The sequence below is a fragment of the Corvus kubaryi genome, unplaced genomic scaffold (assembly GCF_017639235.1).
Source record: "Corvus kubaryi isolate FWS band 111438036 unplaced genomic scaffold, C.kubaryi_AGA036_p1.0 37184, whole genome shotgun sequence".
Taxonomy (NCBI): Eukaryota; Metazoa; Chordata; class Aves; order Passeriformes; family Corvidae; genus Corvus; species Corvus kubaryi.
The window spans coordinates 470,511-483,842 of NW_024581051.1; the positions used below are offsets into that span (position 1 = coordinate 470,511).

General features: G+C 40.9%; 1 protein-coding gene across 1 annotated transcript in view; it reads right to left on the reverse strand.

The window, feature by feature from the left end:
• The window catches only part of LOC121661630 (opsin-5-like), a 31,509-nt gene extending 19,544 nt beyond the window's left edge, over positions 1-11,965 (reverse strand). The window contains exons 1-2 of the mRNA XM_042022008.1: positions 11,711-11,965; positions 2,340-2,545 (exon numbers count right to left, since the gene is read on the reverse strand). Coding sequence (XP_041877942.1) covers positions 2,340-2,545; positions 11,711-11,831 — 327 coding nt within the window. The 5' untranslated portion in view covers positions 11,832-11,965. The remainder of the gene's footprint in view (positions 1-2,339; positions 2,546-11,710) is intronic.
• Between the last annotated feature and the right edge of the window lie 1,367 nt (positions 11,966-13,332).

Genomic DNA, 13,332 nt, shown 5'->3' on the forward strand with positions numbered 1-13,332 from the left:
AAATCCATCCATTCTATTGCCATAACCTACTTTTTCATCACTGGCTTCTGTTTTGTCAAGCTTATTAATCAAGCAGATGGGTATCAGGTTTTAAACATGTTTTTGAGGTTCTCCAAGACAGAACAAAATCTTGATGGAAATAGGAATCCTACATGATATTCTCTCAACATGCCGTAACCATCTTGACCACTCAACAAGCCACAACAAATCCAAACTTAATTCAAAGTACAAATTGACTTTTCCAGATTACCATTAATTTTTAATTAGTATTAATAAGAGTATAAATTCTTATTTGGAGTGGTAAATGTTACCTTCTAGAGCCTACAGAGAATAATCAAAGCAGAAACTAATGTTTTGCAAATCAGAGTGTTAAGAAAAGCCAATGCATTATTAGTGTCTTGCACAAAATCTTTGGATCCCTGTACCTTAAAACTTTGCTTGATATCCAAACTTTACAAATTAATACTATTTAAAACAAGAAGATCCAAGCCAAATTACTTAACACACCCTGACCAACAAACTATCTGGGTACCCTAAAAATGTTATGGACCACTTCTCCCCTTGAACAGGAAGTTCAAGCACAGCCAGCTTAAGCACACCTTCATCTCACAAAGCTCAAGCACACCTCTATCCTGGTATTTTTAAATCTTAAAAAAAGAAGTCAGATCATCATTAACAAGACTTAATAGCTCCAAGTCAGCCAAAGAGGGACAGACAGAAGCATCATGAAAGAAATCTGTAAGGCTGCTGACAGAAGTTCCCATGCAAACCAAGATGCAGAAACACAGTGTGCCATGCCTCGCAAATTCCTCTGTGTGCTGTTTTTTACAGCCAAAAAAAAAAGGAGCCACAGTACGGACAGGAATCTGAAAGAGCTTGGAGTAAGGATGCAGAAAGGTCATTTAATGTTACCTCTTTCAACCTTATGAGTTGTAAGAATTAAGATAAGCCATTGACCTTGGGTCAGGATTTCACACTGAATGGCTTACCCTGTCTTACACAGGAAATCTGCAACAAAAGTAGAACTGAACCTGGAGATGCAGATTTTAACTTTCCTTTCTCATTCATTGCTCCAACCTTCCTTGAAAGAGGGGGAAAATATGCATCTGTTTAATTCCGAGTATGGGTGTAAATTTTACAGTTTTCAGGTATGTGTTTATTTATATGATGACTTCAAAGTTTTCCATTAATAAAAAAATTCAAAGTTTCTTTTCAGCAGACCTTAGAGTGCAAATATAGGTGATATTGTTAGAGAAAGAGTGCGAGTTTGCTGAGGAAATAATTAGCTTCAATTTGATAAGTCCTTTTCTGCCAAATGACTATAGAGATACATTTTAAACAATAAAATAATAGTTTTTTAGATCAAGCTACAGCTCCTAGGTTAATCAGAGTCTCCTACAGGAAGTTTTCCTCTCTATAAACCAAACCTTTTTATTGAAAGGGAGGGGAGCATGGCCTGTAAATGTTCTTTCATCTATGTTACACAATAGCTCAACTTCCTCTTAAAAAAACCCCAAAAAACCAAACCTCCAAGAAAAGAGGATTATTTCTCTCTCCCTTTTCCTTCATCATGATCTTTCTTACACCTTGCTGTAGCATATCCGGTCATTTTCAGATTTTTGATTCCCTGATGAAACAGAGTATAATCTTTCTCACAGATGTTGCTGAAAGCACCAGGGAACCAGCTTTGTGCCTAGCTGTCCATGGGGTGCATTTATATTCTGTCCACATAGATATGTTTCAGAATTAACAATAATAACTTTTTCCGAGCACTTCAACAAAAAGCTGACTCCAAGATAAGGGATGACTGTGCCATAAAGTTAAATCACTCATTCTACCGCAGTCAATGAATGAACCAAGCGTTTAGGAATGTGACTGAAGAGTTACAACTGAGTTAGTGCAAAAAGCTGCATGCTAAAACGTATGGGTATGCCCAAGTGCTGTGTGGAGGCTTTGCTCTACACGCCTTGTCAAGCAGGAGTTGACATTGGCACTTTAATATTTGGCTTAAAGCAACAACCAGGTTGGCTTCAGGTGAGCTGAAGACAAGCACAGCTTATGCCTTGACTTTCCAACATGAGTGTGAGCTCTGACATGAAGTAAAAAACCCCAAACTAGTAAGAACTATTGTGAATACACAGGAAAAAACGCCACTGAAAATTGGTGAAGCACTGATCAAATGCACAGATTTATGGGTGTAACAAAAGAGAGCACTCTCCTTTTGAAAGGTTAGTGACTACCTCCTTTCATTCTTTGGGCCCTGTCTGGTTATTTATATACAGCACACCCACAGAAATAGCTGCATCTCTTCTGTCTAATTAAGTATAATCCAGTCTTACCTGGCAAGTCCATATTGACGTGATGACGAAGCCATCATCTCTGAAGACATTGAAGATTTCAATGATGCCCCGCGAATAACCAAACACGGAGATACTGGCATCTGACACTGCCAAGTTAAATGTGAGGTAGTCGGTAGGCTGCAGAAGATGTCTTTGTTTATACAGGACAAAAATCACAATGCTGTTTCCAAACCAAGACAACCAACCTGGAAAAAAAATTAAATCTGTAGAATTAGATGATCTTTAAGGTCTCTTCCAACTCAGTCCATTCTATGATTCTATGAAATCAAAAAGCAAATAAAGAAAGAAGCTGTTGAGTGTGTAAATTTATGACATCTCTTCTAAAATACCTTTTTGTTCCATTAGAAGCGTATTAAACCAGATCATCCACTAGAAAACTATGCATGAAACCTTTTTGAGCAGCTGGGTACATTTCAGAAGTAGGAGCAAGTGAGCAATTGAATGCAGCAATAAAACAGAGCAAACACAAAGAGCTGCTGCTACATCTACTGCAGATGCACCATTTAAGGGCCTAAAGTGGATTTTTTCCCTAAAGTTTTTTTCCGTAAGTGGATAGATGAAACTCATGAAGTGCTACAGCTGGGAAAAACAGGAAGGAAGAAAGACTGGCAGAGTGGAGCAGAGACTACGGACAATCTGTCAAAACCTGCAGCTGTTTAGGTACCTCATATACAATAATGGACACAGAAAGTTCATGCACTTAGCCAGGGAGCTGTTTTATCAGTCCTCTCTAGAGAAGTGCACATAATACAGCTAGGTTTCTTCTCTTAGAACAGTGTAGGGCCACCTTGCAGCAAAGTCTGTCCTAGATGGAAATATTTTTCAGTAACGCACATGGTAATCCATATGAAAAGAATGTTTGGAATAGAACTTCAAAGTCTCTTTTTATTTATTTTTACAGAAAGTTGCATTCTCTCTTACTCTCCAGGAAGAGAGATGCCTGACTCGTATGTGTCTAAGTATGTGAGGAAAACACAAGGGAAATTACTGTAAAGATGGTGAAAGTCAGACACTGTTGGATAGACCTAGAGTTTCCAGAGCTATTGCTCTGTCCATCAGTGCAAGACCCTGGTAGCTTGCATCCCACTTTTTGAAATTATGTAGATGTGCAGAGATGAATGACTTTTAACAGAAAGTTTATTAATAAGTATCAGGTTCAGTGTTGAAAATGTGGCTTAGCCAGTTAAGGGGGTGGAGGGCTGAGCAGCAGGTCAGGCAGCACCTGGCTCCCTGCTGGCTCCAGCTTCTATCCCACAAACCAGCTCTGCCACTTTTGACTTTGGTGGCCTCACTTCACCTTGGCAAGGTAGAGCAAGACATGACCTCTTTTGAGTGTCTGCTGCCTACAACAGGACAAAGAATGCAACACCTGGTGGCTTATGCCAGGGTACGACATTACCAGGTGAGGGAGAAAAGGGCTGACCCACAGCCCTCTACCCAGGCACAAGCTGTAGATAGCCCAGAGTAAGGCTGGTGTATATTGACCTAGCAATAGGTGAACACAGACAATAAAGAGGGATGTGACATGATGGCACTGCACAGTGTCTCTGGGTATTCAAAGGAGTCTGTGAGATGAAAGATGGCTGATAGGTTTAATGTTCTAGCAAGGGGGGCAGCTGCCTTCCTTCAGGAAGCACCACTTCATATGTCAAGAACCTGGTGCTTCCCTGCCAGGCTGCTGTGGCTAGGAAGGGAAGGGAGGAAATTGCCTCTGAATCTCCAGGCCATGTGGGAGTATCAGGAGCTGAAATGCCAAAGAGCAAGGCACTTGTTCTGTAAAGAAAAAGATTGGGCAGGTACCTCACGGTGAGTAGCTCTGAGTACTTTGGAGTGGGAGGGAGCTGGTTGATGGGATGGTCTCTGTATGGCACTATGAACTGCTTCTTCTGTGGAGCAATTTCCTTTTAATAGTTTCTCTTTGCAGCATTGCCAAGCTGCTGCTGCTCTGGCTTGTTTAGTAAATGCACATGGTTTACTGAAGAGCATTTGAGCTGGGAAGAGCTGAAATGTCAGCATATGGTATTGACCAGAAATAGCCACTGGTGCAATGATACACTGAGACACGCATGCCTTCTATATATACCTTGTTGTAAGATCAGCAATAATAAATATATCTTGTTCTGGCCACTAGGTGACAATGTTTCTTAATCAAGTCTTGTTTTGAACAACTGCATTCACTTTAAGTCAGGGATTTTCTGACTTTTGTTTGAGTCTGGGTATTATAAATAGGCAGAGCAGGGCACTGGGGGAGGAAGGCTTTGGGAGTGAATGAGGATAGCCTGCAATGCAAGCATGGGAGCTGTGTTGTTTGTGCATGTTGGTCCTACCCTCTGTAAGGTAAAATAGTTATCAAGGCAGTAGGTATGAAGTATTTTTCCCTGTCCCTATGAAGACATAGTGCTAAAATGGCAGACAAGCTAAAATGGCAGACCAACTAAAATGGCACCTCCTTTGTAAATAGCAAAATTTTGCCAATGGAGTGTAATGGATAGGAGGGCTATCCTCACAGTGTCAGACACCTGCCCTTCCCAGGAATATACAGAGCAGATTTCCCCTAGCCTGAAGAGTAAGGGAGTTTTCAGTTAAAGTGTATTAGGGAAGAAACTGAGCAAAACGTCACTTTAAACAACACTGCCCATTTTAGATGTAGGTGAGAGAGACACAGAACTTGTGATAATTTTTTGGAAGTACATTGACAAATTGAGGTTGGAGATGAGGAAAGCATGAGGATAAGGTTACAGAGCGAGTATGATTTCTGCCATTAGGCACAGTCCTTTTAAGCAAAGCAGTGGAGAACCTGCACTGGCATATCCAGTTCCTAAAATGGTCTGTCTTGGTAGTAGACCATATTAATTCTGATTTTAGAAAAAGAAGAAACTGAAGAAAATCAAATCTTAGTAAACCACTCAGTAACAAAACCAGTGATCACATAAAAGTGCTGTCAACTAGAGTAGTGACTATGGGACACTGGATCTCTGTGCCATCAGATACATGTGCTAGTCTGGGTTGCTGCCTGTACTGACTGACTGACTTAAAAAACCCCAAACAAATCACCCCAAAACAGAAAATCACCCCAACTGAAAGAACACCTCAAACCAAACAAACTCTCTCCCTTCCTCCCTCCAGCCCTGACAGCATAACAGGGAGGAAGGTTGAAAATGCAACGCAAGCACAGCGATAGCTCTGACACTCCCAGTGAGCACAGAGATCTCCCCAGCTGCACTGCAGGTGGTGTGTGCCTCAGGGGACATCAGAGGTAGATCAGGAGTCCAGAAAGAAACCTCTGAACTTTGAAGTGCCTCCATGTTGCCAGGTGTCATCTCAATAAGACAGAAGATATAAAACAAACAGCAGGGGAAACTTGTTCCATCTTTTGCCAGCTGCCACCAATATTCATTCATAAGAGTAAGTGGAAAAAAACCCAAACCAACCCCAAAATCCAAGCCCAGCATACTAAGGTAATTCTGATGAAAAAGACAGATTTCAGCTGAGGTCAAAATGTGGTGAGAGAGGAAAAAATAGCAGCTAGGTAGAAACTGAGCACTCCCTCCCAGCATAAAGTTCAGAGAGGGATCACCACATTTTTCCCATAAGCACAGTCTGACGGGAATTGTTCATCAGAGATGCTGGATCTTCTGAAGTGGCAAAATATACAGATAATATGCCAATGCTGAAGTAGTTTTGCAAACATTGTGAGGTGGGAGGAATAGGACGGACAGCAATATTAAAAATATTGTATTGCCTCTATATAATTCAGTAGTAATCCTTCTCCTGGAATAACACTCCCTAAGAGAGCATTTTAATCCACAGATGTCAAAAGCACTCCACAAGAGAGGCTGGTGCTGTTATCTGTGATTTCTTGGGAAGTACAGAAGGGCTGGCAAGCAAGCTGGTGAAAGTCAGGAACTGAAACCCTATTCACAAGCTCCTGTGTCAGTGTGATGCCCACCAGCCCGTGCGAAGAAAACACCAGAAAAGTAGCCAGAAGGAGTGAGTAAGGAGGCTGAAAATCTCTCTGCTGAAAGCAAATGAGAACACTGAGATAGTTTAAGAATATCAAAAAGGTACATTATAATTTGACAAAGATTTCTGTCAAATCACTCAAGCCTGTGCATTCAGACATGTCCTATTTTTCTCTCATGTACCTGAGATGGTCTTTGAACAAGCAATATGCACCTGAGGCTGCATGCAGTTTCATTGTTAACATCATTTCTGGAGTACTAAATTAGGCACAAGTGAATTGATAGTTCTGAGCTGGTCATCCACATTTCCAGCTGATGACTGTCCTGGGGTGACTGTATGACACTGTATTGCCTGTCATCTGCCCTATGCCAGACATGAGTTCTGTGCCTTTAAAGCTAGCTAAGGGAGAGAGGGGACAGCCAGTGGAATTCTTTTGGCCCTGTGTTCAAAACAGAGATAAGCTCGCTGGCTTCTCCTGCCCGGCTGCTCTGCTTCTGCAGCAGGGAAGTTACATTCCTTCTGCTTTTTATCTAGTTTCTTGTTCGCTAGCTAAAATATGGAGCCCTGGGACTTTGGCTTCTTCTTCTTCTCATCTGGACTGTTCAGCAACACCAGAGCATCATGGGGACACCCTACACTGTGGCCTGGAGGGGCCCATGCCGAACCCCAGCTCAGGAGAGGAGAGAGCCACATCCACAAGGACTTTGAATTTTATTCAGGTTCTCTCCACAGTGAGAGGTTTTATTATTTAGCATTATTCTTTTTTTTTTCCTGTGCCTGTGTGCACTTTACTTGTTAAATAAATAGGGGTTTTTTCACTTTCCCCCAAGGAAAATTCTTTCCAAACCTGGTGGGGGAGGGATGGCTGTAACCTGCCTTCTATCAGAGGACGTTCATTTTGGATGTTCCTCCCAACTGGTCTCAAACCAGGACAATGACTTAACCTGTGCCCAGCCAAAATAGGTTATTATGCTTTCTACTTAGACTTGCTCTTATTAGACATAGTTGCACAGTCTTGTAAAAGCTGGCAGCACTGAAATAGAAAAATGGGTGTTACAACTCAGCCATATGCAGTTTAAAATAGATATGAAGCCTTAAGTGGAAGAATTCAAGAAATGAGAGCAAAAAGTGAGGCTCAGTGTTACAAGACAAACTAGGCTCTTCCCTCAGCAAATAACCTTTCTCTAGGAGAGAAATTGGATTGGGCATCTTAATACAGAGCAGGCATGAATGAAATCAGTAACTTATGCAACTACATATACACAAGCATAAATGCCTATCAGAAGAGGTTTGCTGCAAAACATTTTCCACCTAAAAAACTTTAATTAAAACACTGATAAAATCCAGAGAATTTGCGAAGCTGTCATTAACTACTGCAACTGTGAAGTGACCCTGCTCTGTTTTCAGTCTTTGCTACCAATTACACACACACACAATATCCTGTCCAGGGCGTATTGCCAGTTCTGACAGGAAGGAGAAGAGTCATCTTGTTTTAGTCTTGACAAAGCATGGAGAGATTATTTGTTCAATAAATGCAATTTTGTGGATGAATGCTCTGTGAATAGCTTGTTTCCTTTCCCACCTTCTCAGATTTATCTGTCAAACAAAATCCCAAAATAACACTCATTTTGTCACTTGTCAAGTAACAGTTTACTATTACCATTCAGAAACATGTGTCTTTTAAAGGCACATTTGGATCTTGTGGTCTGTTCCAGTTTTCTGATGGAATTGGTAATGCTCTCAGCATGCCTTTCAGATAGAAGCACTCACAAAAAGTCAGAATTTGTTCTCCAACAAGTACTCTCTCCTACTGAATTAAAATTTCCTTTTATGCTTCATATTTACTCTAACAGCCCCAGTTAAATGTGAAACTAAGGGAAACGAACAGAGAACAAATTGTGTATAAATGCAGGAAAAAAACCAGCTTAAGAATTCCAGTTAATAACTATGAAGAAAAAAATGCTTTATATTTTTTCCCGATGTCTAGCAGCCAGCAGCAGTGGGCAGTGCTTTTAAATTGCACCTCATAATTTAAACTGTACAAAGATTTTCCATTGTACCACACCACTCAGGGCATAGGCAAAAAGGGGTCAGATGTAATCCTAGCAGCAGGACAAGCTTTCACTTGTTTGAGACAGTTTTGAGGTCATTGAAGGGAAGGATGGGAGCAGAGTGCTGCCTTCAGAAAGAGGATGCTGACACAGTTGGCCTAGTGCATGGAAACACAGTGGTTGCTATCACTTGCAGAGAGTCCCTCTAAGACAGGATCACTGCTGTTGGATGGGCATTGCACTTTCTCCCCACTTTGCTGGTCCCCTGACCCAAACATTAGCAAGGAGAACAATGGAACAGTGACTTGGGTATCAAGAAGCGCTTCAGTGATCTCAACACCCGTCAGCATTTGCAAAACACACCACGCACTTCATGTTGGTTTTCTCATGATGTCAGTGTGCGACACCACTGTGCTCAGGCTGCCATGCAGGGTGCTGAGGACCCCTCAGCTGGATCCAAAACTGCCTGGCTGCTGTTCCATGTGCAACACGTACATCAGTGTCCTGTCTGTCACAAATGACAGCTGTGCTGCCTATGACCTATGAGAATTTCCAGAAGGGGACACACAAATGCCTTATCTCAGCAAAGGGTGTTAGACCATGGTTCTTGGATACATATGTCCTCTGTCAAGATGTGTGACTCTGGGAAGACTTGGCCAAAGATAGGTAGGTTTTTAGGACTTTATCCCGTGAAGGTGAGGATATTCAGAGGAACCCTGTCTTCTGGATAAATGCTAACACCAATCACATACATCTCTTTGGTTTTGGAAAAGTACGTCAGAATTTGCAAGAAGCTGCGCTGACATATGCATATTCAAAAGAGAAGAAATCAGTAACTACAGAAGTGTAATCACTGAAGACGTTTTTCAAGGCATCAAAACCCCAAGAGTATCAAATATGAACATCTTTGGGGCTTTGTGTAAGGAAGTATCAATAGACTTCTACAAATGTAGATTGTCTTGTCAGACCCCCAAAAGCAACAGAGGTACAGGAAGCTACTGCATGGACTGGCCTTTTTTCTCTGCCAGAGGGGCAAGAGGGTATCTGTATGACAGAGTCCTTGTTCTGCCACATCACAGCTCCCTGGATAGAACGAGTTATTGGTGTACATAAAACTAATAACTATAAATTGCTATGGCTGGTGCTTGCAGAAGTGCAACAGTAGACCTTTGAGGAGAAAAGAAATTAGGACTTTTCTGATTTCTGTATGACTAACAGATTTTTTCAAAAGTTTCATTTCCAAAAGGTATACTACATCCATCAATTTTAACCAGATCTACACTGCACTTGAAGTAGTGTTACTGCTGGTTGTACATACTCTGCAAAAAATGCAACTTGGGTTTTGAATCTGGAGGTAAGTTTCAACAACAGCATTTATGACATGCAAAGCACGTGTAAGCTTGGCTGAAGGACCTGGAGAAATCAAACCCCAATAGCCTAAAGACTCAGGCACCTAAATATTTGCTAGAAGATGTGAGGCCAGTATCAGGAAGCAGCAGAGGAGAACATCTCTGTTGGCTGACGATGGAAGAAGTTTGAACTACCAGTGTGATGCAGAGGCAACACTGAGAGGGATCAGTAGAGTCGGTAGAGTGTAAATACGAATGTGAATAGTGATGGCAAGACCTTGCTTGGATGCTGTATTCAGTCCTGGCTATAAGGCTGCTGGAATGACAGGGGGAAGGTATTATGACAGGAGATAAATAAATTATAATTACCCCCTGCCCCCCAGTCAACCAACCAACAAAATAGAATTCCCTCAATTGCTTAATATAGGAATACAGAGGTTGACCTCAAGGTATGATTGTTCCTTCAGGAACATAGATTGGCCATAGAATGTCATTTGCCGGCAAAAAAATTATTTCAATTAACAGGGGTCACCAAAAAGTGTGTAAAGTTGTTGTGAGCACTTTAGCTAAAAACTTAGGTGAAGGCTCCTATCCAACAGAGAAACAAAATCGGGAACATGCTTTCAATTGGAAGAGTGATAACACCAAAAAGCCCCCTAGCCAGTTATATGAGAGAGCATGATAGCTGTGTAAATGAGATTATACTCTGTCTCAGCAGGGGACTGGCCTTGCTGACCTGAGATCTTCTTTCTAGTCTTAAGTGCAACTGATTAATTCTTTAGCTGATGGTGCAGACATTTCCCAGCCATTCATGAGGGGATACGCAGATGTGAACAGATTGGGGATAAATTGGAATACCTCTGATTTAGCTTACAACCACTCTCCTAATCAACTCTCCTAAGACAGAAGGCATATGTATTTCTACTAGAATCTCTGGTTTTGTTCTAAGCACAACTTTCCCTAGTTCCTATAGATAAAAATAAGAAAGTCTCAGGTAAACATATTAGTATACTTAGCAGTTTACATTTTAACTTACACAGACCTTTGTCAAGTGTAAGCTGAAGGCTAATAAGTCAATTGAAATATGTAATAAGCTTAGAATAAGAAAAAAATCTGTTAGACCAATCATTTATAAACAGAAACCTTTTTTTTACATGCTGTTTAGAAGAACTGATTCAATAAAACTTAAATTTTCTTCTATTTTCCTGTAAGGTTCTATGGTTGAAATTTTTTATTACTTGCACTTACATGCTTGCACTCTTTGAAATTTCATGAATTTTCCCTTGTATTGTGTGCCCAAAATAAGCCTGCCCAAAATAGATAATATTTAAACAAAGAAAACAAAATTACAGTGGTATCAGAGTGCATTCAGAGTGCCATTTTCAAATCCCTGTAATACACTTACAATAGCTGTCTTCCAGCAGAACTAAAAGAAACACTTGGTATTGTGACTGCTAACACAGGATAAGGTTCCAGTACCTAGATCTTTCATAGATCCTGTTTGAAGAAGTCAATTTCTATGTGCATCCAACATTTAAAGCAAGAACAATACAAACAATTAAAGTTAAGAACCACAAAACCATATTTTGTTTCTCTGCAGAAGATAATTGTAGGATGCCAACTGACAGTCAACAGCCACAACTCTGAAAATCAGAGAACATTTATTCAGTGGTACTAAAACACAAGCAGACACAGAATTATCACATACTTCTGATAAGGTACTTTTAAAATCTTCCTACATATTAAGCTTAATTAACATTAGTTGAAAGTTTACAGGCTTGACTATTTATTTTTCCTCCAGATTTCTGCATTAAATATAAATCTCTTTTTATAAAAAACAAGCTGTACCTCTCTGATCTTGCAATTGTTGAAAAAAAATTACATTTTCTACCATCCTGTTCCATTAGGGATGAAATCCAAATGAATCACTTTGAACTTGATAATGTCTATTTAAGAGCTCTCTTTCACATCCAAGCCAAATACCTACCTAAAGCCAACAGGTAGAAACCTATGATAGTCTCTCCTTGCTCTGTTACAGCTGCCTCTCTGGTCAGAAAACTGATGTTGTTGTTCCTCCAGGGTGCCTGTGCAGAAAACTGGACAGACATTTTCAGTGGAGCTTATGACCCAGAAATCGCCCTTCCCCAGCACGTCCTGGTGAACAAAATGGTTCCAGCCTTTTCCTCAGTTTCTGCTCACTGTATTCAGGGGAGCTCTCAATAAGACTAATGATCTAAAGAAGGAAATCTCAAGGGACAGGAGCTTTGCAGCCTTCTGACCTATTCTTCTTCACTAATCCTATCTATTAATGCAGCCTGTGAACCCGTGGTCAGCAAAAGACAGCAGATTTCTTTGTATCCTCATTACTGCTGTGTGCAAAAATCTTTAATGAAGAGTGTGGATATGACAAAAGACAACTTCCTTTAAAATAAGGTAATACCACATAACCTACAGGCTCACAGGCACACCCACACCATACTGATATGCTGCTTAAATAGCTGTACTTTCATCTTTTTTCTTCACTGAAGATGACTTGCATTTTGGTTCAAATGAAATTCAGGAAAAATCTCACACAAATTAAAAAAAAAAAAAAAGGCACAGTGAAAAAAAAACCAGGGAGCTGTCACTAGCTGAGAACGTGACTTCAACATAGCAGAAAAAATCATCTATGAAGTCACTTTGCCAGCAAGTTAGCTGTTAATTTAAGAAGAAGGGAAGGTAATTTCCAATACAGGTTGAAAAAAAATGTAAGTACTCTGGATCATATTTTTAGACTGCTAAGCACCCTCCAATCTTGGAGTAAGCTGGAAGTATGATGTGGGATTTTTCCTGTACTGTTGAAAAATGAGACCTTGTCTTGTTGAAGTGCACGGACTTGAGTCAGTCAGGAGTATTTTTAATTTTTCTGAGGTATCAATGATTGTAGTCATAAATAAAATATGTGAGTCTGAATTAATTCATCTGGAGCAGCAAAATTTTCCTGGTGAGCAGCACATTCTCATTGCACTGAAACCACCATGCCCGTCTTGCACTGGCTTGTCCCTTCTCACCCTGGGCAGCAAACTGGGCCCAGTGGTGGCATCCAGCTGAAGGCAATAGAGCACCTCACTATGGATCTCCTCTGTCCACAGGCTGTCTTTGTCCTTCCTGGGGCAGACTGACTGCTCCCATCAAGCTTTCCCTGTGTTTGTTACGGAAGTGTCACCACACAAGAGGGGAATAATGGCAATGTGACAAGAATTAAAGGGCAGAGCAATCCATTACCATGAGGAGGGAGACACAGACATGCTGTGATGAAAGAGAGGAGCCTCTCACCTTCCTGCTAAAGCTGAGGACAATGACCCAAACACTTGGTTCAGTGAAATGCCTTGCAAGGGTTGCAGGTTTGACTTGTCCCTAGCCATCTTGCTCTTGTACCAGGCACTGAACTGCTGTTCTTTCTCCAACCTAAAGTCTGTAGGATGGGTCTGGCAGTTCCTATAGATCACATTTCTGCAGCTAAGTGGTCTAATTTTCCCAGCCACTTGCCACAGCTCATCTTCTGACTCTTTGAGAGACCTATCAATAGACAGCTGGAGTTGAACCCCGACAAGCCTCCTAAAGCTCACT